Source organism: Stegostoma tigrinum, chromosome 2 (assembly GCF_030684315.1).
Source record: "Stegostoma tigrinum isolate sSteTig4 chromosome 2, sSteTig4.hap1, whole genome shotgun sequence".
NCBI lineage: Eukaryota > Metazoa > Chordata > Chondrichthyes > Orectolobiformes > Stegostomatidae > Stegostoma > Stegostoma tigrinum.
The window spans coordinates 107,961,833-107,988,541 of NC_081355.1; the positions used below are offsets into that span (position 1 = coordinate 107,961,833).

General features: G+C 42.5%; 1 protein-coding gene and 1 long non-coding RNA gene across 5 annotated transcripts in view; one reads left to right on the forward strand and one right to left on the reverse strand.

Annotated features, from left to right (window-relative positions):
• Positions 1 to 23,441, forward strand: part of LOC125465496 (V-type proton ATPase 116 kDa subunit a 1-like) — a 129,414-nt gene extending 105,973 nt beyond the window's left edge. For 3 of the 4 annotated variants that reach the window (XM_048559100.2, XM_048559134.2, XM_048559109.2), the window contains 4 exons: positions 4,725 to 4,826; positions 5,195 to 5,312; positions 14,627 to 14,798; positions 21,214 to 23,441. In XM_048559100.2, coding sequence (XP_048415057.1) covers positions 4,725 to 4,826; positions 5,195 to 5,312; positions 14,627 to 14,798; positions 21,214 to 21,295 — 474 coding nt within the window. In that variant the 3' untranslated portion in view covers positions 21,296 to 23,441. Of the gene's footprint in view, positions 1 to 4,724; positions 4,827 to 5,194; positions 5,313 to 14,626; positions 14,824 to 21,213 lie in introns of all 4 variants that reach the window. The other variant, XM_048559118.2, reaches the window with a different exon arrangement.
• The window catches only part of LOC125465523 (uncharacterized), an 80,812-nt gene that overhangs the window by 51,279 nt on the left and 2,824 nt on the right, over positions 1 to 26,709 (reverse strand). The window contains exon 3 of the long non-coding RNA XR_009442784.1: positions 20,996 to 21,054. This is a non-coding gene — a long non-coding RNA (uncharacterized LOC125465523). The remainder of the gene's footprint in view (positions 1 to 20,995; positions 21,055 to 26,709) is intronic.

Genomic DNA, 26,709 nt, shown 5'->3' on the forward strand with positions numbered 1-26,709 from the left:
AGAGATTGGAAATGAAATCAGAACAGCACAGGATGAATTTCCTCAGTCTTAGAAATTAAACGTGGTTGAACAGATGAAACATCCTTTTATCCTTTTAGTAGGGAACATGTGTTCAAACTTAAATATTTGTTACTATACTAGATAGTGTGCTTCTGAGCCCCAAGAGGCCTGGGTTCAAGTCCAACCTGCTCCAGATGTGTGTAGTAACATCTCTAAACAGGTTGATTAGAAAATATCTCTACTACATAATGAGGACCCATGTGGCATAGTGGCAACATTCCTCCATCTAAGCCAGAAGGCCTGGGTTCAAGTTCCACCTGTTCCAGATGTGTGTAGTAAGATCTCTGAACAGGTTGATGAAAAAATATTTGCAATAAATCATGGCCCTGTTTCTGTGAGGGGTATAGTAGTGTTTCTATTCACTTTACATGGGAAAGACCACTGATTCGACACCAGGCAGAAACATTCACAGGTAATAAAGTGTGAAGCTGGATGAACACAGCAGGCCAAGCGGCATCTCAGGAGCACAAAAGCTGACGTTTCGGGCCTAGACCCTTCATCAGAGAGGGGGATGGGGAGAGGGAACTGGAATAAATAGGGAGAGAGGGGAAGGCGGACCGAAGATGGAGAGAAAACAAGATAGGTCGAGAGGAGAGTATAGGTGAGGAGGTAGGGAGGGGATAGGTCAGTAGGGAAGATGGACAGGTCAAAGAGGCGGGATGAGGTGGTAGGTAGGAAATGGAGGTGCGGCTTGAGGTGGGAGGAAGGGATGGGTGAGAGGAAGAACAGGTTAGGGAAGCAGATACAGGCTGGGCTGGTTTTGGGATGCAGTTGGGGAAGGGGACGAGCTGGTCTGGTTTTGTGATGCAGTTGGGTGAGGGGACGAGCTGGGCTGGTTTTGGGATGCGGTGGGGGAAGGGGAGATTTTGAAGCTTGTGAAGTCCGCATTGATACCATTGGGCTGCAGGGTTCCCAAGCGGAATATGAGTTGCTGTTCCTGCGAACTTCGGGTGGCATCATTGTGGCACTGCAAGAGACCCATGATGGACATGTGGTCTGAGGAATGTGAGGGGGAATTGAAATGGTTCGCGACTGGGAGGTGCAGTTGTGTTCTCTCTCCACCTATCTTGTTTTCTCTCCATCTTCGGTCCGCCTCCCCCTCTCTCCCTATTTATTCCAGTTCCCTCTCCCCATCCCCCTCTCTGATGAAGGGTCTAGGCCCGAAACATCAGCTTTTGTGCTCCTAAGATGCTGCTTGGCCTGCTGTGTTCATCCAGCTCCACACCTTGTTATCTTGGATTCTCCAGCATCTGCAGTTCCCATTATTGCTGATTTAAGGACTCTTGTGGTGCATTGGCAATGTCCCTCCCTGAAACAGGAATCCTGATTTCAAGTCTCACCAGTGCCAGAGAGGTGGATTAACAACTTTAAATAGGTTGATTAGGAAAATATCTGCATCTGATAGTACAGTCCAAAGACATTTATTGACATCACAGGAATTAAGTGTGCAATGATAGCCATTATGACTATCACTCAATTATACATGTGAACTGTTAACAATAACACATTTATAGTATACGTATATACTTGAACAAGTGTTAAACCTAAAGTCTAAATAGCTGGCCAAGCCTTGTTGAGTTCTGAATTATCCATTCTAACAGTGATCTATTCATGCCTTTCTTTGGTTTTAATTATGTGAATAACTGCAAGTTCCAAAATATAACCTTTTCAAGTTACTGGTCTTCAGTTTTAACAAGAAAAACAATTCCCTAAATCTTCACCTTGTCTGTCGTCAATCATGTCATTCAACAAGAGACAGTTGCAAAGGCTAAATGTTTCTATTTTCTCTTGACAAAATTTCTTAGTAATGTTCTTGAAGGAGTTGACAATCCTAATTTCCAAGTCAGTGGCATCATTAACCTGTCAACTATCTCATAGTTGCAAGACTTATATAAGTTGCTGCAGCCATCACATTTAACTGAGGAAATCTGTATTTACCTCTGCCGGAACCTGATCAGTTTAAATAGTCGCTGCTTATGCTGTGTTCTTGCAGTAAATTATGTTAAAATTTACTGACTGGAATTACTTTTCACTTAATCTGTCCTTCACAAAAGTAATTAACAGGTGAAAGCTTAAAATTAATTTTAACTGTGTCCTTCCACTTCAACATTGTCACACAAAAAAGTAATTTCAAATTGTTATACATTAGCTGTAGGCAAAGAACAAACCTAAACCCAGAATCTTGTGTTTCAATATTGAACAACTGAGGTGTTCTGCAGCTATTCATAACAAAAAGAATAGATTAACCTGCTAATCCCACTAAATCACATAAACCATAATGATCATAACTTCAAACCTAAAGATGCATTCTTGATTGTCAACAGAAATTCTAGGTTCTGGATGTGAGTTTGCTCGCTGAGCTGGAAGGTTAGTTTTCAGACGTTTCGTCACCATTCTAGGTAACATCATCTGTGAGCCTCCGACGAAGCGCTGGTGTTATGTCCCGCTTTCTATTTCTCTGGTTAGGTTTCCTTGGGTTGGTGATGTCATTTCCTGTTCTTTTTCTCAGGGGATGGTAGATTGGCTCCAAGTCAATGTGTTGGCCACCATCCCCTGAGAAAAAGAACAGGAAATGACATCACCAGCCCAAGGAAACCTAACCAGATAAATAGAAAGCGGGACATAACACCAGCGCTTCGTCGGAGGCTCACTGATGATGTTACCTAGAATGGTGACGAAACATCTGAAAACTAACCTTCCAGCTCAGCGAGCAAACTCACATCCAGAACCTCAACCTGAGCTACAAATCTTCTCAAAGCTCGCTAGAAATTCTAGGATCACATCACAAAACTACAATGAGCCGGACTATTGTGTCAACCAGCCCAGCTTCACCCCTTTCCTATATGTCCTTGACCACCCTTCTACAATCCATAGAAAGAACTTTTTGATACATAGTAAGCTATATTCTGCAACAAACAGAAATATAGTAATCATACTCCCCCATTCCCACACACCATAAGCACTTCCTAGCCTCTGTCTACTAGCTTTTGGAGTCAACTGGACTTGACCCTCCCACCTAAGCTAGGGTAAGGACTTTGGAGCCTAATCACTCAGCCCATTTCCAACAGCAGCCCCCAACCTCTCATTGATCATATATTTAGTGAAATTCGAACCTACAGATTTTAGTAAGCAATTGAAGGAGTCTGAATAGTTTCTGATTAAACTGATACAACTAGACAACACTATTTTTTTTTAGTAATAATGGGAACTGCAGATGCTGGAGAATCCAAGACAACAAAGTGTGGAGCTGGATGAACACAGCAGGCCAAGCAGCATCTTAGGAGTACAAAAGCTGATGTTTCGGGCCTAGACCCTTCATCAGTGGGGGGAGGGGACGAGCTGGCCTGGTTTTGGGATGCAGTGGGTGAAGGGGAGATTTTGAAGCTTGTGAAGTCCACATTGATACCATTGGGCTGCAGGGTTCCCAAGCGGAGTATGAGTTGCTGTTCTTGCAGCCTTCGGGTGGCATCATTGTGGCACTGCAAGAGGCCCATGATGGGCATGTCGTCTGAGAAATGGGAGGGGGAGTTGAAATGGTTCGTGACTGGGAGCTGCAGTTCACATACCACCCCACCAACCTCTGGATACAACGTATCATCCTCCGACACTTCCGCCATCTACAATCCGACCCCACCACGCAAGCTATTTTTCCATCCCCACCCTTGTCTGCCTTCCGGAGAGACCACTCTCTCTGCGACTCCCTTGTCCGCTCCACACTCCCTTCCAACCCCACCACACCCGGCACCTTCCCCTGCAACCGCAGGAAGTGCTACACTTGCCCCCACACCTCCTCCCTCACCCCTTCCATATCAAGCAGGCGTTCACCTGCACATCTGCCAATGTGGTATATTGTATCTATTGCACCCGATGTGGCTTCCTCTACATTGGGGAAACCAAGCGGAGGCTTGGGGACCGCTTTGCAGAACACCTCCGCTCGGTTTACAACAAACAACTGCACCTCCTAGTCACAAACCATTTCAACTCCCCCTCCCATTCCTCAGACCACATGTCCATCATGGGTCTCTTGCAGTGCCACAATGATGCCGCCCGAAGGTTGCAAGAACAACAATTCATATTCCGCTTGGGAACCCTGCAGCCCAATGGTATCAATGTGGACTTCACAAGCTTTAAAATCTCCCCTTCAGCCACCTCATCACAAAACCAGCCCAGCTCGTCCCCTCCCCCTACTGCATCACAAAACCAGCCCAGCCTGTCTCTGCTTCCCTAACCTGTTCTTCCTCTCACCCATCCCCTCCTCCCACCTCAAGCCACACCTCCATTTCCTACCTACTAACCTCAGCCCACCCCCTTGACCTGTCCATCTTCCCTGGACTGACCTATCCCCTCCCTACCTCCTCACCTATACTCTCCTCTCTACCTATCTTGTTTTCTCTCCATCTTCGGTCCGCCTCCCCCTCTCTCCCTGTTTATTCCAGTTCCCTCTCCCCATCCCCCTCTCTGATGAAGGGTCTAGGCCCGAAACATCAGCTTTTGTGCTCCTGAGATGCTGCTTGGCCTGCTGTGTTCATCCAGCTCCACGCTTTGTTATCTATTATTTTATTAATTAATTTTGATTTACTCATGTTATCATATTATCTGACCTTTACGCAGTCTTCTTTGTAGGTGTACAAATTGTAATAATTTTTGATGGTTCTCCTGTCAAGGTACATCTTTGTGACAACTCAAAGGTTTCCATCTTCCAGTCTGAGCACACTGAGGCAGAAATTAAAGGAGGAGGAGACAAGAACCACTGGGAGGAAGAAAAGGTAAATCTTCATAAAAGGATAAGATAAGACTATGATAGAGATCGATAGTATGTTTATTAGTATTTACCAACCATAAATGGATGTGTGTAGGATAATGTATTGATGAAAACCTCAGATTTTAGTCAATCAAGTTATTACCATTTCTCCCGTATTAAATACACTTTCTAACAATCTTTCTACATCTAAGAACACTATGTAGTATATTGTAAATGCCTTACTTTAAAACAAAATGTAGTTTTTCCAATGTGCAATTATATAAATAGTTTTCAAGAAACAACCTAATTTGTAACAGTAAATCTATAAAATCTGTTAGTGCTGCATTGCTCATGGATCAATATAAATACCTATCTTTATGTTTAACTCAACAGTTCAGCTTTGGTGATACCTTTGTACAACAAGCTATCCATACTATTGAGTACTGCCTGGGTTGTGTCTCAAACACTGCTTCGTACCTTCGTTTATGGGCCTTAAGCTTGGCTCATGCTGGTAATTATTCATAGCATAGGTTTACAGTTGTCTAATAATGTCATTATGAATGTTTCAACTGCCTGTTGCAGAAAATGTGAGTGCGTTTGATGTTCTGATGCATGTCAGGGCTTGCCAGCATCAAGCTCATATGCAAGTCAAGAGACCAAAATCAAAAAGTCACCACTGGGGAGAGAATGGAGCTGGCATATATTGTGCTATTGTCCACCTGTACTACCTGAGATGCTATGGTTAGATTTATTGCCAACAAGTTTTTATATTATTATTAAGCTGTAGTCATTGGAAACAAAGCCAGGTGGATCTCATTGACTGTGAGGTCCTTGATTGGGGTTGTTAACTTGGGCAATCAGGGAGCCCTGGCTGACAGATATAAGCAGGAGATTCGGAAGGTCTCCTCAGTCCAGGGACTGGCTTTGAGCTGACTGGTCATAGCCCATGTTTGGTGCACATGTAAATAAAGGGTGGCTTGGTGATGGGATACCGGCCTCTGTGCCGTTATTTCATTATCTAATACACTGAAACAATATAAGGAAGGATGTCCACACAAAGCCTTTGGCAGAAACATGTTCAATCTTGATAAACAGAGTGCATTTGTTCCATAGTGTTGAAATCTACTTACGCCATACTTAATGTACTTCCTTCTTAGTTACTTGAGAGACTCTTGTAAGACCCCAGACTAGATTGTTTAGCGACATAGAGTTTAACACTAAACTTGCCCCTCGGAAACACAATGTTTAACTTCTCCCGGGAACAGTCTGATGGGTGGAGCTTATCTCACAAAGATAGTAAACCCTTTCAGGTACCAACTACCCTTCACAGTAATAACAGAATTAATTCTTAACTGACAGCAAGTACTGAAGGTGATAGGAACATAAAAGGTTACAAGGTATGGTGTAGTAGTACTCCAGTGGAATAGCAATCTGGAGGCCCATGCTAACATTTTATAAACTAACGTCAAATCCCCACCATAGGAACTGGTGGAATTAAAACTGAATGAATAAATATGGAATAAATACCTCGTGTTAGTAAGGGCAACCAAGAAACAATTAATATAAAAACCCCATGTGATGACTGTAGGAAATCTGACATCTATACCTCATCTCGGATTAGCTTCAAGGTCCACAGCAACTGGAAAGATTTAAAAATAGTGTGAACAATTTTTCTGTGTTATCCTTAAAAATGAGGTATAAGAAAAAGCAAGTGGGCATGAATTAGTATCAGGGATAATAGGAACTGCAGATGCTGGAAAATCTGAGATAAAAGGTGTAGAGCTGGATGAACACAGCAGGCCAAACAGCATCTTAGGAGCAGGAAAGCTGACGTTTCAGGCCTAGACCCTTCATCAAAAACGGGGGAGGGGAAGAGGGTTCTGAAATAAATAATGACAGAGGTGGAGGCGGATCGAAGATGGATAAAGGAGAAGATAGGTGGAGAGGAGTTAAAGTTAAAGAGGCGGGGATGGAGCCAGTAAAGGTGAGTGTAGGTGGGGAGGTAGGGAGGAGATAGGTCAGTCCAGGGAGGACGGACAGGTCAAGGGGGCTGGATGACATTAGTAGGTGGGAAATGGAGGTGCGGCTTGAGGTGGGAGGAGGGGATAGGTGAGAGGAAGAACAGGTTAGGGAGGCGGGGACAAGCTGAGCTGGTTTTGGGATGCAGTAGGGGGGAGGGGAGATTTTGAAGCTTGTAAAATCCACATTGATACCATAGGGTTGCAGGGTTTCCAAGCAGAATATGAGTTGCCGTTCCTGCAACCTTCGGGTGGCATCGTTGTGGCACTGCAGGAGGCCCAGGATGGACACGTCATCTGAGGAATGGGAGGGGGAGTTAAAATGGTTCGCGACTAGGAGGTGCAGTTGTTTGCTACGAACCGAGCATAGGAGTTCTGCAAAGTGGTCCCCATGCCTCCGCTTGGTTACCCCAACGTAGAGGTAGCCACACTGGGTACAGCGGACGCAGTATACCACTTTGGCAGATGTGCAGGTGAACCTCTGCTTGATGTGGAAAGTCTTCTTGGTGCCTGGCATGGGGCTGAGGGAGGAGATGTGGGGGCAGGTGTAGCACTTCCTGCGGTTGCAGGGAAAAGTGCCAGGTGTGGTGGGGCTGGTGAGGAGTGTGGAGTAGACAAGGGAGTCCCGGAGAGAGTGGTCCCTCCAGAAAACAGAAAAGGGTGGGGAGGGAAAAATGTCTTTGGTGGTGGGGTCGGATTGCAGGTGGTGGAAGTGTCGGAGGATGATGCGTTGGATCTGGAGGTTGGTGGGGTGGTATGCGAGGACGAGGTGTACTCTCTTTTGGTTGTTATTGCAGGGACGGAGTGTGAGAAATGTGTTGCGAAAAATGCGGGAGACATGGTCGAGGGCATTCTCAACCACTGAGGGGGGGATGTTGCAGTCCTTGAAAAACAAGGACATCTGAGATGTACAGGAGTGGAATACCTCATCCTGGGAGCAGATGCAGCAGAGGCAAAGGAATTGGGAATAGGGGATGGCATTTTTGATTGAAAGTGGGTGGGAGGAGGTGTATTCTAGGTAGCTATGGCAGTCATTGGGCTTGAAATGTATATCGGTTTCTAAGTGATTGGCTGAGATGGAGACAGAGAGGTCCAGGACAGTGAGGGAGGTGTTAGAGATAGTCCAGGTGAACATAAGGTTGGGGTAGAAGGTATTGGTGAAGTGGATGAACTGTTCGAGCTCCTTGTGGGAGCATGAGACGGCACCGTTACAGTCTTCAATGTAACGGAGGAACAGGTAGGGCTTAGGGCTAATGTAGCTACAGAAGAGGGATTGCTCCATGTAACCTACAAAGAGGCAGGCATAGCTTGGGCCCATGCGGGTACCCATGGCCACCCCCTTTGTCTGTAGGAAGTGGGAGGAATTGAAAGAGAAGTTGTTGATGTTGAGGACGGGTTTGGCTAGGCGGATGAGGGTGTCAGTGGACGGGGACTGGTCAGGATGTGGGACAGGAAGAAGCGGACAGCCTTTCGGCCATCTGCATGGAAAATGCAGGTGTATAGGGACTGGATGTCCATAGTAAAAATGAGGTGTTGGGGACCAGGGAATTGGAAGCCCTGGAGGAGATGGAGGACATAGGTGGGGAGGTCCTGGATGAAGGGGGAGAAATTGGAGTCCAGATAGGTGGAGATGAGTTTGGTGGGACAGGAGCAGGAGGAGACAATGGGTCAATACAAGCCCTCCTCCTGGACACCACCCCAAGGCCTCCTAATCTTCCCCGACCTCTTCAGCTCAAGATATCAATCGCCTCAACCTCTCCAACCATCTCACCCACTCCAACCTCTCCCCCACAGAATGTGCAGCACTCCACTCCCTCTGCTCCAATCTGAACCTCACCATAAAACCTGCGGACAAGGGAGGTACAGTTGAAGTATGGTGCACTGACCTCTACATCACTGAAGCCAGGTGCCAATTCTCCAACACCTCCTCCTACCACCCCCTGGATCATGACCCCTCCCGCGAGCACCAAACCATCATCTCCCAAACTATCCACAACCTCATCACCTCAGGTGACCTCCCACCCACAGCCTCCAACCTCATTGTTCCCCAACCCCGCACTGCCCGCTTCTATCTCCTTCCCAAAATCCACAAACCTGCCTGCCCTGCTTGACCCATTGTCTCCGTCTGCTCCTGCCCCACCAAACTCATCTCCACAATTCTGGGCTCCGTTTTCTCCCCCTTGGTCCATTAACTCCCTACCTACATCCATGACACAACGCACACCCTCCACATCCTCCAGAACGTCCAAATCTCTGGTCCCCAACACCTCATTTTTACTATGGACGACTAGTCCCTCTACACCTGCATTTCCCATGCAGATTACCTAAAGGCCCTCCGCTTCTTCCTGTCCCACAGGCCAGACCAGTCCCCCTCACCGACACACTCATCTGCTTAGCGAAACTCGTCCTCACCCTCAACAGCTTCTATTTCAATTCCTCCCTCTTCCTACAGACAAGGGGGGGGGGGGGCATGGGTACTTGCATGGGCCCAAGTTATGCCTGCCTCTATGTAGGTTATGCAGAACAATCCCTCTTCCGTGGCTATATTGGCCCTAAACCCCACGTTTTCTTCTGTTACATTGATAACTGTATCGGTGCCGCCTCATGCTCCCATGAGGAGGTCGAAAAGTTCATCCAATTCACCAACACCTTCCACCCCTACCTTAAGTTCACCTGGACCATCTCTAACACCTCCCTCACCCTCTCTATCTCCATCTCAGGCAATCACTTAGAAACCGATATACATTTCAAGCCCACCGAATCCCACAGCTACCTAGAATACACCTCCTCCTACCCACCTTCCTGCAAAATTGCCATCTCCTATTCCCAATTCCTTTGCCTCCACCGCATCTGTTCCCAAGATGAGGCATTCCACTCCCGTACATCTCAGATGTCCTCGTTTTTCAAGGACCGCAACAACACCCCCGCAATGGTCGAGAACGCCCTCGACCATGTCTCCTGCATTTCCCGCAACACATCCCTCACACCCTGTCCTCGCGATAACAAACAAAAAAGAATCCCCCTCGTTCTCACATACCACCCACCAACCTCCAGACGCAATGCATCAGCCCCCGACAATTTCGCCATTTGCAATCCGACCCCACCACCAAAGACATTTTTCCCTCCCCACCCTTGTCTGCTTTCCAGACAGACCACTCTATCCATGACTCCCTTGTCCGCTTCCACACTCCCCACCAGCCCCACCACACCAGGCACTTTTCCCTGCAACTACAGGACGTACTACATCTGCCCCCACACCTGCTCCATCACTCAGCCCCATCCCAGGCCCCAACGAGACTTTCCACATCAAGTAAATGTTCACATCTACTAATGTGGTATACTGCATCCGCAGTACCCGTTGTGGCTTCCTCTACATCGGGGAAATCAAGCGGAGACTTGGGGACCTCTTTGCAGAATACCTATGCTCGGTTCGCAATAAACAACTGCTCGTCCCAGTCGCGAACCATTTCAACTCCCCCTCCCATTCCTCAGATGACGTGTCCATCCTGGGCCTCCTGCAGTGCCACAACGATGCCACCCGAAGGTTGCAGGAACAGCAACTCATATTCCGCTTGGAAACCCTGCAACCCAATGGTATCAATGTGAATTTCATGAGCTTCAAAATCTCCCCTCCCCCTACTGCATCCCAAAACCAGCCCAGCTCATCCCCACCTCCCTAACCTTTTCCTCCACTCACCTATACCCTCCTCCCACCTCAAGCTGCACCCCATTTCCTACCTACTAACCTCATCCCGCCCCCTTAACCTGTCCATCCTCCATGGATTGACCTATCTCCTCCCTACCTCCCCACCTACACTCACCTTTACTGGCTCCATCCCCGCCTCTTTAACTTGTCTGTCTCCTCTCCACCTATCTTCTCCTTTATCCATCTTCAATCTGCCTCCCCCTCTGTCCCTATTTATTTCAGAGCCGTCTTCCCCCACCCCACATTTCAGAAGAAGCATCAGCTTTCCTGCTCTTTAGCTGCTGCTTGGCCTGCTGTGTTCATCCAGCTCTACACCTTGTTACCATGAATTACTGTTAGCACTCATTTATGTAAATTCTTACCAGACATTAGGGAAAATAGATTTCCTGACATATGTTCAATATGCAGTGATGATCTGAAGACAACTTACTACTGCACTTCGTTTGTATTTATATTGCCCCAAATCATCCTTCCAAGCTTCCACATTAAATGTTAATGTGTGCTCTCAATTCACACAAACAAAAAATGAAAGAAATAGACCAAATTCACGTAATATCAATTCCTTACAGTCATTTCCTGGAATAAGTGCTCAAACGCAACTATTTCACTTACCCTACGGAACTTTGAGAGATCAATGCATGAAGAATTGAGTCTTCAGTGCAGTGAAGAGATTCTGTGTTCTGCCATTGCCAGAAATCAAGGAATTACCAGTGCTAGCCACTTTGAGGGGTAAATAGATTCTCCAGCTCATCAGGCCTTCTTAGAAATATTGACACAGGCCTGATCCCAACCAGGTTTATGACCTTTAGACAGATTCATACCTGATGTATGGTGTGAATATCATCCACAAGTTAACAAAATCATAATATTTTGAATCCTGGCTAAATTTGAAGTAACTCACTACATACTAATTTTTGGACATTTTAACTGCCATTTTAACGCCTTTCACCATTGCTCAAATGTTTGTACTCTCCGATAGTTTAGAACAATAAGAGGTAGATTAAATAACATGTTGTAAATGTGTAAAAGTGGAAAAAATAGCCAGGGAATGACTATTCTATGGGACCATAGAGGAGTTGATCCTGGTTAACATATGTTTGATTAAATCATTTTCAATTAACATGGCATTTCTTTACCTGATTTGTTTGAATTGAACCCAAATTTCCAAGCCCAAATTCATACACCACCAACAGGTCAAAAGTCACATGTCAATTTTGTGCATATTATGAACTCAACACGGCAATTTATAATATAAATAGTTGTCAAAAAGACTGATGTTATTAAAATTAAGTACCCGGCTCAGACATCTTTCACTGTAGCCTTCAAAGAAGATGGAGATGGAAACAAAGGAAAATATGACCAACGTCCCTGAGGATTGGAAAATGTCTAACACAGCCTTGATTGTTTAAGAGATATAACAAAATCTTGATGACCAGTAATTAAATACAGAGAAGCAGAACCAGTTACAAAATGTAGCCCACATAGCTGAGGTTAGTCATAAATCAAATATCAATGCAATCAGACAGACATTTCAATTCAATATGAATTGCTATGGAACTGCAAAAATCCTTGAAAATCCATTGAAGAGATAACTTAATTGCTAATTCCAAATATAGACCCATTGTCCAAACTGACTGCCTCTAATTGGAATTATACAGAAAACGCTTTAAGGACTTTTGTCAACTCATAGATCTGAAATTTCATTCCCAGCGTAATTGAAAGTTATTGTGGCAAAATGTGCCCCATGTAGGAATGCAATGACTGCATAAAATGCACCCTCCAGCTTATTTAAATAATTGTTCGTATCTGATATTCCAGCTTTGTCCTTGTGTTGTGAAAATTTAACTAGTTCACTTTTGCACTTCAGGAAGGTGACTGCTCACCACACCCTGCCAGCCTACATGTCATTCTATTCTATACGCTTGACTTTACACTCAGCAGAACTCAAGAGATGCAATAAATACTGACTTGTTAGTGTCATACACTTAAAAAGAATAAAATCAATATGAGAGGTAGGCTGCATCCTGGTTACCTGCGTTCAGTACAGACTTTGAAGGGAAATTATTCCTCCCCCACACAAAAAAAGGAAAACTTGTGAAGTTAAAGAGCCAGTAAAGGTGAGTGCAGGTGGGGAAGTAGGGAGGAGATAGGTCAGTCTAGGGAGGACGGGCAGGTCAAGGCGGTGGGATGAGGTTAGTAGGTAGGAAATGGGGATGCGGCTTGAGGTGGGAGTAGAGGATAGGTGAGAGGAAGAACAGGTTAGGGAGGCGGTGACGAGCTGGGCTGGTTTTGGGATGCAGTAGGGGGAGGGGAGCATCCCCGCCTCTTTAACTTGTCTGTCTTCTCTCCACCTATCTTCTCCTCTATCCATCTTCGATCCGCCTCCCTCTCTCTCCTTACTTATTTCAGAACCCTACTCCCCTCCCCCATTTCTGATGAAGGGTCTAGGCCTGAAACATCAGCCTTCCGGCTCCTAAGATGCTGCTTGGCCTGCAGTGTTCATCCAGCTCTACACCTTGTTATCTCGGATTCTCCAGCATCTGCAGTTCCTATTATCTCTGAAACTTGGGAACTGCCTTCTTCCCAATTTGAGTTACTTTTTCCATTTCTCTGCCCTTGCAGTTCACTTTTCCATTTCCAATGTATGTAAACATCCCCCCACTGCATACCATTCCCACCACCTCCCCAATCCAGCACCTCATTGCCACATCACAAGTCATAAGACAGTCTAGTTAAGTAAAACAGGATTTAATTTCCATAGGATATTACAACACAAACGTGCTTTTATTTAGCACTTTTATTATTGTGTTGTGTACAAAGGCACTTTGAACAAAGTTTTGTGGTGAGCCACATAAGCATATATTAGGACAGATGATCAAAATCTCTTTCAAAGAGGTGATTTTAAAGAGTAACTTAAATTCAATTTGTTCTAGTCATTTCCTGGGATGAGTATCCAAATGTAACCAAATTACTTACCTTGCTGAACTTTGAAAGATCAATGCATGAAGAATTGAATCTTCAGTAGATTGAGGAGAAATATGCATTCTGCCAATGCCAGAGATCTTGGAAATACCAATGGTAGCCAACATGAAGGGGTAAACAGGTTTCTCCAACCCATACAGTCATCCAAAAAATATTGATACAGAAAAGAGCTGGAGAGGCAGAGAATTTTAGGGCAGGAATTCCAGATTTAAGGACGTTGGCTGCTGAGAGCACAACCACCACCAAAACTCGGTGGATGCAGAGATTTGAGAATGTTGTAGGGCTCGGGGAGGTTACAGATGTAGCCAACGATACATTTGAAAACAAGGAAGAAAATGAAATGATGTGAAAGCCAGCAGATGCTGCATGTTCAGCTTTGTCATACTGCACTTAGAATACAAATTGCATCACTTACATCAAATCCTCCTTTAGGTTTAGGCTCACTTTGTCTCATATAGTAAAGAAAAATGATTAGGTAGTTTTGCTGAGAATCTGTTGTCTTGAAAAAAACAGTTTATTAAATGGCTGTAATTAGGTACAAATTATACTCCTATGACAGACGCTGTTACTGAAACTACAAGAAGGCCTAGATGGTTGGTCAATCTCCTTTAAGATCCAGAACTGTTCTGAATTTCCACACTAAAGTCCCTATAACAGCATTAGACTGGACAGAATTTAATACAATCTTCAGCATTAGAACCATCAGCTTATTAGGACCATCACCTTATTACAATAGATATTTACAGATTTCAAACCTTTATACTTCATCTTGATCTTGAAACTGAGTCAACTGATTACAGGGGCAGTCACTTCCTGCCTATTCATGCCACATAACAGCACATGGGCCATATGGCTGCCACAAACACTTAAGATTTTCACCTTAATTGGGTACACTGTGGTTTCTGACATGTGAGCAGAAAAGGTGCCCATTTCTACTCCTGCCTGTCAGGATTAAATTCCAACCCATCATGATAAGGCTGACTCAAGAGAAGGTTGGTGGCTGCCTGCCAAGCAAAACCATTTCAAATCAAACTCACATCAATTACATAATCGAGGCCATTATTTTAGGAAATTATTTGCACTGAAAAGACACTAACCAATGTGTTTTTTTTTCTCCAGAACTTTCTGAGGTGTTGTGGCACATGGTGTTGCACAATGGCTTCACTGCAAGTAAAGGCTTAAGCTCTATTGGACTCACAATCACCTTTGCTGCTTTTGCCATCCTCAGTGTGGCCATTCTACTCATCATGGAAGGTCTTTCTGCATTTCTGCATGCTCTGCGTCTACACTGGTGAGAATACAGGAGCAAGTGCGAGGTGTGAAAAGTGATTAAAGGGGCCTGGCCTGGAAAATAATATTGCTTCCTGTTATTGTAAACAATTTTAGTACAGAATGTAAGTTTTTTGACCCACACAACAAAAATAATATTTTGTTATTGCAGAAAAGAATTCTCTTTCAATAATTCTTCCCTGCAAATTAGTTTGAAGAGAGATTTAATCACTTTATTGGGGTACATGAATCAATTATTTTAATACCAATCAGTTAATTAACAAAACCACTTGCTCTACAATTTAGATTTTAATGAAAACCTTGAAAAGCAAGTTCATTGGAGAAGATATTCCAGACTTAAATATTTATTGTATATGAAGATTTACAAATATCATGTATTTCCTGTAGGAATCATATTTCATAATCACATTTCAAATGTTTGGACTATTTATAATAGCATGCTGTCACTCTTGAAAACATACTCATAAATTGTAAGTTGTAAGTAGTAACAAAACAGAAACTTCTGGAAAAGCCAGCAAGTCTGGCAGCATCTGTGGAGAGAAATCAGAGTTAGCATTTCAGTCCAACTACCCTTCCTCAGAACTGATGGTAGCTAGGGAAACGTTGTGTTTCATGCAAAAGATAGGGTGGTGGGAGGTGGTAGGGAGTAAATAATAGGTGGAGATAGAGCCCAAAGAGAGGGAAGAACAGATGAACAGACAAAGGAGTGGAATACAATCAGCTTGGGAGAATGAGTAGCTACTAATGGGGGATTATTCTGTTTCCATCACATCTGTTCTGATGATACCAACTTTGACAAGGAGGCCTCTAGAATGTACACCTTCTTCCTCAACTGAAGACTCCCCAGCACCATAGTTGACCAGGTCCTCAGCTGGGTCCAACCCATCTCCTGCACTTCAGCCCTCACCCATCTCTTTCTTCTCACAACAGTGACGGGTTCTACCTCCAAACTGACTCCCAATGATCCAGCAGCTAACTACTCACCCCCAAGAACACTCACTAGTACTACATTGTTATATCAAAGCACCCTGTTCCATATGCCAGCATACCACAGAATTGCAAAACTCCAATAACATTTTATAATTTCAGGATCTTTCTCTCAACAGTCATGCATTCCAACCCGCTATGCCTACCAAACAATCTCTTCCACTGCTCCTGTGCCCATAAACCAGCAAACTCACACGTCCTCCCTGGAAAGGCATGGCTTACGCTGACTGCACGCTTAAAACTAAAACTTTCAATCCATTCTCCTGAACTACATACATAGTCATCCCTTCAATATGTCTTACCCTAGCTGAGTGATTGCTTTATTGAAAGTGAGCAGAAGGTGGAGACTGAGATAATGGGAACTGCAGATGCTGGAGAATTCCAAGATAATAAAATGTGAGGCTGGATGAACACAGCAGGCCAAGCAGCATCTCAGGAGCACAAAAGCTGACGTTTCGGGCCTAGACCCTTCATCCTGTTCATTTTATAGAAGGTGGAGACTAATAGGATAAACAGGCAAGGCCAGTATAATGACAATGGTAAGGGGATGAATCATAAAAGATCAAAATATGAGTTCAGAGTTGGAGTAAATGAAAGAAGACAGGCTCAGCGTTATCAGGGATTAATAAATAAGGATGGAGATTATGGAAAGCACAATATTAAAGATAATATTAAAAGAGAAAGACAAACCAGTAGAACTTTTTAAAAAAAGCCTTACACCTAAATGTACGCTGCATTTGGAATAAAGTTTCTGAGCTGATGACACAGAGACAAATGGATAAGACCTGGTGGGGAGTACTGAAGCATGGTTACAGGAAAATCAGGAATGGGAGTTAAATGTCCAAAGGGTACTCAACGATCCAAAAGTATAGACAAGAAGGAGCAGGAGTTGGAGTTGATTTATTGATTAAGAATGATATCAAGGTTGTATTAAGAAATAATATTGGCATTAGGGTAACTGTCTGTGTGGAGTTCGCACATTCTCCCCATGTCTGCGTGGGCTTCCTCCAGGTGCTCTGGTTTCCTCCCACAGTCCCGTAGTGTTCAGGGGTGTGTGGGTTGTAGGGGTTGGGTGTGGGTGGGATGCTCCAAGGGGTGGTGTGAACTTGTTGGGCCAAAGGGCCTGTTTCCACACTGTAGGGAATCTAATCAAATCTAATTAGGGGCCAAAATGTTGATTAAGTCTGCATATAAACAAAAAGCTAGGGAAGAAACCCCACGGTAGGAGTAATTCATAGGCCCCTGATTGGTAGTTCCAAAGTAGGGCGTAACATAGACCTGGAGATAATGAGGGCTTGTGAGAAAAGTACAATGGTAATTATCAGTGATTGGAATGTGCAAATTAATTGGATTAATCAATTTGGCAAAGGTAGCCTCAAAGAAAGGTTCATAGAGTGTTTGAGGGATTGTTTCTTAAAGCAACATGTCTTAGAGCGAGTTACCTAAGATTTCGTATTATGTAATGAGGAAAAATTGATAAATAGTCTTGTATTTAAGGATCCTCTTGGAAGGTGTGACCACAATGTTAAAGTTTCTAATTCAGATTGAAGGAAAAAGACAAAGTCACATTGGCAAAGGTCATTATAGAGGGCTGAGGATGGAGTTGGTCCAAGTTGACTGGGCAAAAATATTAATGGGCAGTGCAGTTGAATAACATTGGCAAATGCTTCTGGAGATACTAAATATCTCTCAATTAAAGTATATTCCTGTGAGGAACAGAAATTGTAAAAAAGTGAAAAAATCATCCATGGCTTAACAAGGAAGTCAGGGATAGCATAAAAGGAAAAACTAGGGCATATCATACTTGGTGGCAGTCTGCAGGATTGGGAGAACTTTAATTGTCAGCAAAGTGTTACTAAAAACAAAATCAAAAGAACTAAACTGAACTTCCAAAGGAAACTAGTAGAAAATATAAGCACTGACAAAAAAGCTCCTATAAGTACGTAAAATGGAAGAGAATAGTGCAAGTAAATATTGGCCCTTTAGAGGATGAAAATTGCAAGATAATAATGGGAAACTTGGAAATGGCAGAGGCACTAAACTAATATTTTGTCATAAAACCTTTGGATCCTTACAGCATGGAAACAGGCCCTTTGGCTCAACAACTCCACACCGACCCTCTAAGCATCCCACCCAGATCCATCCCTCTATAACTCACTTAATCTACACATCCCTGAACACTGCGGGCAATTTAGCATGGTCGATCCACCTAACCTGCACATCTTTGGACTGTGGGAGAAAACTGGAGCACCTGGAGGAAACCCACGCGGACCCAGGCAGAACATACAAACTCCACACAGACAGTCGTTGGAGGTTGGAATCAAACCTGGGTTCCTGGCACTGTGAGGCAGCAGTACTATCCACTGTTTCTGTTTTCACAGTGGAAGTTAATAATGTCCTCCGAAAAGCTGCAATTACCAGAGAATCTTGGTGAAATTACCATAACTAAGGAGAAGGTATTAAGTAAACTGATGGTATTAAAGGAAAATAAGCTCCAGGAGCCTGGTGGCCTGTACCCACGGATATTAAAGAAGGTGGTAGCAGAAAAAATGGATACGTTAGTTATAATTTTCCAAAATACCCTGAATTCTAGAAAGGTACCAGTGGATTGGAAACATGATAATATGACACCCTTATTCAAAAAAGGAGATAGACTAAAAGTAGAAAACATTGCTGGTGTCAATTATAATGAAGATAACTGAGCATTTGGAAAAACAAAGTGTCAGCATGGTTTCACGAAGGCAAGTCATGCTTGACAAATTTGCTGGAGTTCTTTGAGGATGCAACCAGCAAAGTAAATAATGGGGGTCCGGTGAATGTGATATACCTAGACTTCCAACTGAGAAAGTGCTGCATAGAAGACTGATCTGGAAGGTTGGATCCCAGGGGTTTAAGTTTAGATTATTGGCTTGGCTAGAGGATTGGCTGACTGATAGAAAACAGAGGGTCAGGATAAATGGGTCCTTCTCTGGATGGCGAATTGTAACTAGTGGGTACTACAGGGTTCAGTTGTTGGACCTCAACTATTTACATTCTATAGAAATGATCTGCAAGCAGAAACGTACTAAAATAGGTGAGAAAGCAGGCAGTGATGAGGAGATAGCATTTACAGATAGATATTAATATGCTGGAGATTGGGCCAGAACCTGACAGATGGAGTTAAATATGGATAAGTGCAATGTTGTCCATTCTGGCTGAAAATAAAGGGGCAAATTATTATTTAAATGAATGTGACAGTGCAGAGGGATCTGGGTGCATGAATCGCAGAAAGTGGGTATGCAAGTGCAGCATATAAAAGGAAAATGGAATCCTGGTATTTATTGCAGAAGGGCTGGATTATAAAAGTAAAGGAATTTTGTCACAATTGTATAAGGTGTTGATGAGATCACATCTGGGATATTGTGTTCAGTTCTGGTCTCCTTACTTGAGGAATGATATGATAACACTGGAGGCAGTTCAGAGGAGGTTCTCAAGGTTGATTCCAGAAATGAAAGGGCTGATGTACAAGGAGCAGTTGAATAGCTTGTGCTTATACTCACTAGAGTTCAGAATAATGAGAGGGTATCTGCTTGAGGTACATAAAATGCTAAAGGGAATTGATAAGGTGAATGTTGAAAAGATGTTCCCCATGTTGTGGGACAGTCTCAAATAAGATGGTGTAGATATACAGTGAGATGAGGTAGGTTGAAAACTGAGATGAGGAGAAACTACTTCTCTCAGAGGGCTGTGAATCTGTGGAACTCACTGTCACATAGTGCATTGGAAGTAGAGTCAATCAGTAAATTCAAGAAAGAAATAGATATCTTTCTGATGAAAAACAGGAATAAGGCCTATGAGGAGCAGGCAAGAAAGTGAAGATAGGACCAGGATAAGATCAGCCATGATAATGTTAAATGGCAAAGCAGGCTCAAAGGGCTGAATTGACTACTCCCATTCCTAATTTCAATGTTCCTATGTGTGTCCTTGATTACGTCTCTGAAGTGCCATAAAATATTTTGACACATTTTTCATTTCATAGACATACTATGTAAATAAAATTGTCAGTATTAATCCTGATACCATTATTGTAGCTAGGGCAGTTGCATTTGAGAAGACAGTTTGGCTACAATTAAATGTGTTCTCTGCAGTAAACTGTTAAATAACTCTGAACTGCCTTACAATCTGCATCGCAATGGGCTGGAGAACAGTGACTAGCACTACAATTCCAGGGAATACTATAACTTCTGATCTTACATTCATTTTGATGCCATTACCCTTGGGCAGTAGAAACATAAAATGAACCAGCAGACATACCCTGTCATAAGTATATCAATGATCAAAAATGTGATAAATTAATGAAGTCTTTACTTTAGCAATTGATACTATGTCTCATCGTTCAGACAAAGGAGGTGAGAAAGTATAAAATGAAAGAGAGAATTTTTGATTTTATGCCAAGGACAAATTTCTCAGCTTTCAACAAACAGCAGTGTTCAGTTATTCAGACTAATCACAGAGAATCTTATCTCTAACTGCAGCAACATTACAAGTTATAGTGAAGGTGACTGCCCTAATTAATTTGTCACAGATTTCATTCAATCAGTCCAAATAGAATATAGTTACATTGCACAAATTAAAATTTTCAGATAGTATTATGGGAATGACAGATGATTCATCATGAAATATTGGGAGATGTTGGGCTATATGACCTCCGGTACCCAAAAACACAAGAGACTGCCTTCTGTAAGACTTTAACGACATTGACTTTTTTTGTATTGCACTGAAACGAATAATACCAAAGCAGAATCTAATGTTCTGCACTGTACCACACTTAGCAAATCTCAAACATAAAATCCTCCGGATAACAGCAAATTTCCATTATCTCAACTTACTTGCTTTCACAATTTATCAGTCAGCAAAGTCACTTGAAAGAAAGAGTTAATTGATAGTTCCTTATGTAAGTTAATTTTGGATCTAAAAAATAGTTCCTGGTATCTCTTTGTTACCTTACTTATGAGTGAAGAGAGGCCTCAGATCTAACTTGAACCTCTCCAGGAGTTAAGCATGTTCTTCTCTTAAGCCATATCATCACTGAAGCTTGCATTGAGCGAAACCTAAGTTCACAGATCTCAATGGAAACAATACAAAAATATACAACTAAAATGAGAGAATAAGATCTACAATCTTTTGTGTTATCGTAATAAACAAAAAAAGAGTATTTTTGAAAATTTTCACCTTCATCTTTCCTTCTCCTTCAACATCAGTTTGAAAGATGTCAGAAAGTGAAACAGCACCTATGATCAGAAATAGCAGAAGCGTAACATGAAAACATTTTCATGATTTTCTCACCCTGCAAAGGACCAACTATAGGTCACAATTCGATTCTAAAGTAAATATTTTTGTGTTATTCCCTTTTCTGGTTTTGTAACCAACTTCTGTTTCTTTTCTTGCAGGGTGGAATTTCAAAACAAATTTTACAAAGGAGCAGGTTATAAATTCATCCCCTTCTCATTTACAGACATATGTAAAAGATAACTTAGCAATTAATATATTGTATGACAAATGCTTTTTGTTCTGTAGGATCGCTTTAGAAATAACAAATTCTATCAAACTAAACCTATTATTTATTAATAGTGCATAATTCATCAGATGCTTTATGAATAAACCATGTAGATTTGTCTCAGTAGAAAATGTAATGCAGACAAATGTTTTGAAATGTTAACACTCAGAAACATGTTTTATTGTGATTCTCACCAATGTGTCTGTATCCTGTGCAATAATGCAAGCATACTTATTGCGACGTCAACCAATGTGATGAGCTTAATGAATTGTCGAGTTATTATTTGGAAACAGCTCTCCATTGTCACAGATTTTTATGGTATACTGGCATTCTGTTTCTATGTAGTAGCAGGAGAGTTACCTGAACAAGTTTTGTATTTCTAAAGGTTTTCCATGTCCAAGAAACACTTGAATGTGCAAACACAGAGTAAGGCAGGCTAAAAGGGGCTGTGAAACATCATTGGCCAGCAGGGCTGAAGAGAATCCAAAGGCATTTTATACATATACTAGCAGCAAGCAGGTAGTTAGGGAAAGAGTAGGCCCACTCAAGAATAAAGGAGAGAGGTGATGTGAGGTACCTAAGAAGTGGGTGAGATCCTTACTGAATACTCACATCAGTATTCACCAAAGAGAGGGAAGTGAGGCATGTTGAGATGAGGGAAAGGTATACAAATACTCTTTGGCAGGTCAACATAATCAAGGAGTAAGTTTTGGGTGTTTTGAAATACATTAAGATAGATAAGTCCCTAGGGCTAGATGGGATCTATCCCAGGATTCTGTGGGAGGCAAGAAGGAAATAGCTGGGGCCATAACAGATATCTTTGCATCCTCTTTGGACTCGGGCAAGGTTCCAGAGGACCGGAGAATGGCCAATGTTGTTCCTTTGTTTAAAAGGGAAACAGAGATAATGCAGGTAATTACAAGCCGATGAGCCTGATGTCAGTGTGGGGAAGCTGACAGACAGGGTTTATTCACATTTGGAAGTGAATGGATTTGTTCGTGATAAGCAGCATGGGTTTGTATGGGGAAGGTCATGTCTCAGCAGCTTGATTAAATTTTTTAAGGAAGTGACAAGAACATTTGATGAGAGAAGGGTTCATAAGGTACCTCATGGCAGGCTGGTGCAAAAGGTAGAGTCTCATGGGATCCAAGGTGAGCTGGCTAAATAGGTACAAAACTGGCTTGGTCATGGAAGGCAGGGAGTGGCAATGGAAGGTGCTTTTCGGAATGGAGATCAGTAACTAGTGGTGTTCGAAGGCCTTTGTTGTTTGTAATATATATATATATATATATATATATAAAAGATCTGGAGGAAAATGTAGGTGGCCTGATTAGTAAGTTTGTGGATGACACCAAAATTGGCAAAGTTGCAGATAGTGAGGACGATTGTCAAAGGGTGCAGCAGGATATAGACTGATGGCAGATTTAGGAAAGAAATGGCAGATGGAGTTTAATCTGGACAAATGTAAGGTGATATATTTTGAAAGATCAAATTCAGGTCACCACATTAGCAGAAGGTCATGTTTGTTTTATAGAGGGTGGAGAGAAGGTTTACCAGGATGTTGCCTGGTCTGGAGAGTTTTAGTTATGGAAGTTTGGATGAACACAGATTTTTTTACTAGAGAGATGGAGCCTCTGGATAGTCAGGCTCTATCCCAGGTGGAAAAGTCAAACATAAGACAGCACAGATTCAAGGTGAGAGAGGGAAAGTTTAGGGGAGATGTATGAGAAAAACCTTTCACACAGAAGGTGGTGGGTGCCTGGAATGCACTGCCAGTGGAGGTGTGGAAGCAGGCACATTAGCAACATTTAAGGTGTATCTTGATAGACATATGAACACGAGGCAAACAGAGCGATTGACATTGTGCCTGGGCAATAAGTAGTGGCTCTAAATAAGAAATAGGAATTGGCACAGGATTGGTGCCAACACATCCTATGCTGTATTGATTGTATTGTTATTGTATTGTTTTACACAGAATTATACATTTATCCAACTGTTATGATCCCAGATAATGTTATCATTGGATAAGTCAGATCCCAGATGGAAATCTGGTTCGATAGATCGTATTCTTTAAAATATATTTTCAAAAGCTATGGGCTTTTGCTGAAATGTAAGTGTGTGATGCCTCATGTTTGGTTTTCAAAATAAAATAGGAGCTTATTACACAGAAAAAAAGATAAAATAGAACTAACCAAGTTATTTACATACAAAACTATTTGAAAGATTTTGAAACACATGGCAAAACAAAATTCCATCTATCCCAATATTACGTCTTTACAGTATTCAAATACCAGAGGAAATGTTCCCTTCTCTATCACATCTGTAGATTTAACTTAACTGTTTGTTTCAATTTCTGGTCTCAAACGTTAGTGAGTTTGATAGCCTTTTTCTCGATTATTTGCAGAATCAAGCTTCAGGTAACTCTTTCAGGTTTCTAACTAAATAATTCTGGATGGCATGGAGGCACAATGGTTAGCACTGCTGCGTCACAGTGCCAGGGACCTGCATTCAATTCCAGCCTTAGATGAATGGCTGTGTGGAGTTTGCACGTATCTATGTGGATTTCCACCAAGCGCTCCAGTTTCCTCCCACAGTGCAAACATGGGCAGGTTAGGTGGATTGGCCATACTAAATTACCCTATACTGTCCAGGGATGTTCAGGTTAGGTGAATTAATCACGGTAAATTGTCTTGGGAATAAAGAGGGGGGTAGGATTGGATGCAATTCTCTTTGGAGGATTGATGCAGACTTGATGCATGAAATAGCCTTAATCTGCACTGTAGGGATTCTAATATTCTGGTCTGGAATTTCTAAACAAATCCCTTTCAACCAAGATAACCTATTTTATGACTATTCTGAATGAATGCATTTCTCCAGGAGAAACTGTCCTTAATCTGACCCAGCCAAGCCTTCTATGAACTGCTAAAAAGCTCTGTTCAAACTCGAGGCTCTTCCTGAGTAAAAATCAATTCTTGGTTCTCCTAAATCAGATACAAGCTAATGACTTTCAATGTTTGCTCTCTTTGATCATAAAACTGTCCCAATATAAATTCACATTATCACTTGAGGGGGACCCCAGTCACTGATCTGACATATAGTGGCTTAAAGTCATGGCTCCTGAAATACTGACAAGTTAATTATTAAATCCCTTCACACACACAGCCAAAAGTCACGTGAAACTAGATCAAAATATAAATTCTAACAAATTGTATTAATGTAAATAAATCACACTTCCCTGAAGAAGAATGAACATTTATCTTTAAGTGGCACTTTTATTACTCAACATAAATTCTCAACACTATTTCTATGTCGTATTAACAGTGGTATCATATTGACATTAAAAATACAATGACTTACACAGCAATCATATCTTAAATAAGTCTATGGGCAGCACAGAACCAAGCTTCTTTCAAATAAGTAATGCTCTCAATAAATTATCCACTACAACATCTCCTTTTCCAGGCACATGAATGATTTTCAAATTATATGGTTAGATAATTAACCTCCACAAAAACAATTACAAATTCTTGTTCCCACAATTTTCAAAAAAAAATCAAAGGAATGTGAACTGTATAAATATCAGTATCTTCCACATTGTTAGTGATGTAGATTTTAAAATGACGTAGAGCCAACACATTTTGTTGACATGTGGTCAGATTTTTGTTAAAAAATAATTGACAGGATGTTTGATCCCCATTTCATCAGCCTGTAGTAAAACAATCCCCCACCAATGTCCCTGGCATCAACAGGGTGTGTTTGAATGGCTTATCATAATTTGGGACACCTTAAAACTTATATGGTTGTCAGTACAGCTTTTAAATTGTCAAAAGGCACTCTGAAATTCTTGTATCCATTCAAATTATCTGCCTTTCTTCAACAAATTCATTAAAGGGAACTGAATAGTGCTGAAGATTAGAACAAAGATTTGATAAAGTCCAACCCACTCAGACCCCAACAATGTAGTTGATTCTTGGCAACTCTCTGAAATGGCCTAGCAAGCCATGTGGTTGTATCAACTGCTAGAAGGAAAAAAGAAGAAAGGAATGAAACTAACAGACCACCTGACATTGACTAAGGCATGTGAAATGGTGACAACAATGGATCAAGGAGAAGATAGTTAAAGAGGAGACAGACAGGACAAAGAGGTACGGTTGGAGCCAGTAAAAGTGAATGTAAGTGGGGAGTTAGGGAGGGGATAGGTTAGTCCAGGGAGAACGGATAGGTCAAGGAGGCGGGATGAGGCTGGTAGGTAGGAGATGGGGGTGGGGCTTGAGGTGGGAGCACTAATCTGTCCTTCCTCCCACCTATCCATTCCTTCCACTTCAAGCCCCACCCTCATCTCCTATCCACTAACCTCATCCTGCCTCCTTGACCTGTCCATCCTCCCTGGACTGACCTATCCCCTCCCTAACTCCCCACCTACATTCACCTTTACTGGCTCCAACCCTGCCTCTTTGACCTGTCTGTCTCCTCTCCTTTATCCATCTTCTATCCACCTCCCGCTCTCTCCCTATTTATTTCAGGATCCCCCTCCCCTCCCCCATTTCTGAAGAATGGTCTAGACCCAAAATGTCAGCTTTCCTGCCCCTCCGATGCTGCTTGGCCTGCTGTGTTCATCCAGCTCTACACCTTGTTATCCCATTAATAGCATCTAGGGTTAGTGCCAAAATTGGGAGAGCTGTTTCATAGAGTAGTCAAGCAACAGCAAAACAGTAGCACTCGTGGAATTATACCTTACAGACAATATCCCATTCACCACCATCACCATTCCTGGTTATGCCCTGTCCTATCAGCATTTCAGAATGAGCAGAGGTAGCAGCATCCAGCTCTACACCTTGTTATCCCATTAATAACATCTAGGGTTAGTGCCAAAATTGGGAGAGCTGTTTCATAGAGTAGTCAAGCACCAGCCAAACAGTAGCACTCATGGAATTATACCTTACAGACAATATCCCATTCACCACCGTCACCATTCCTGGTTATGCCCTGTCCTATCAGCATTTCAGAACGAGCAGAGGTAGCAGCACAGTGGTACACAATCACGAGGGAGTTGTTCTAGGAAACTTCAACATCGGCTCTGGAACCCATAAGGTCTCATCACATCAGGCCAGACAGGACTTAGGTCTTATAGGGCGTAAGTCATAGAAGCAGAAGTAAACCATTCAGCCAATCAGGTCTGCTCCACCATTCAATGAGATTGTACCTGAGCTGATAATCCCTAACTCCACTTTCCTGCCTTATCCCCATAGCCTTTGATTCCCTTCCTGATTACAAATTTGCTATTTCTCAGCCTTGAATACACTTAATGACCCATTCTCAAAAGGCGTTTGTGGGAAAAAATTTTACAAACTCAACTGCTAAAAGAAAAAATTCCTTTTCATCTCTGCTC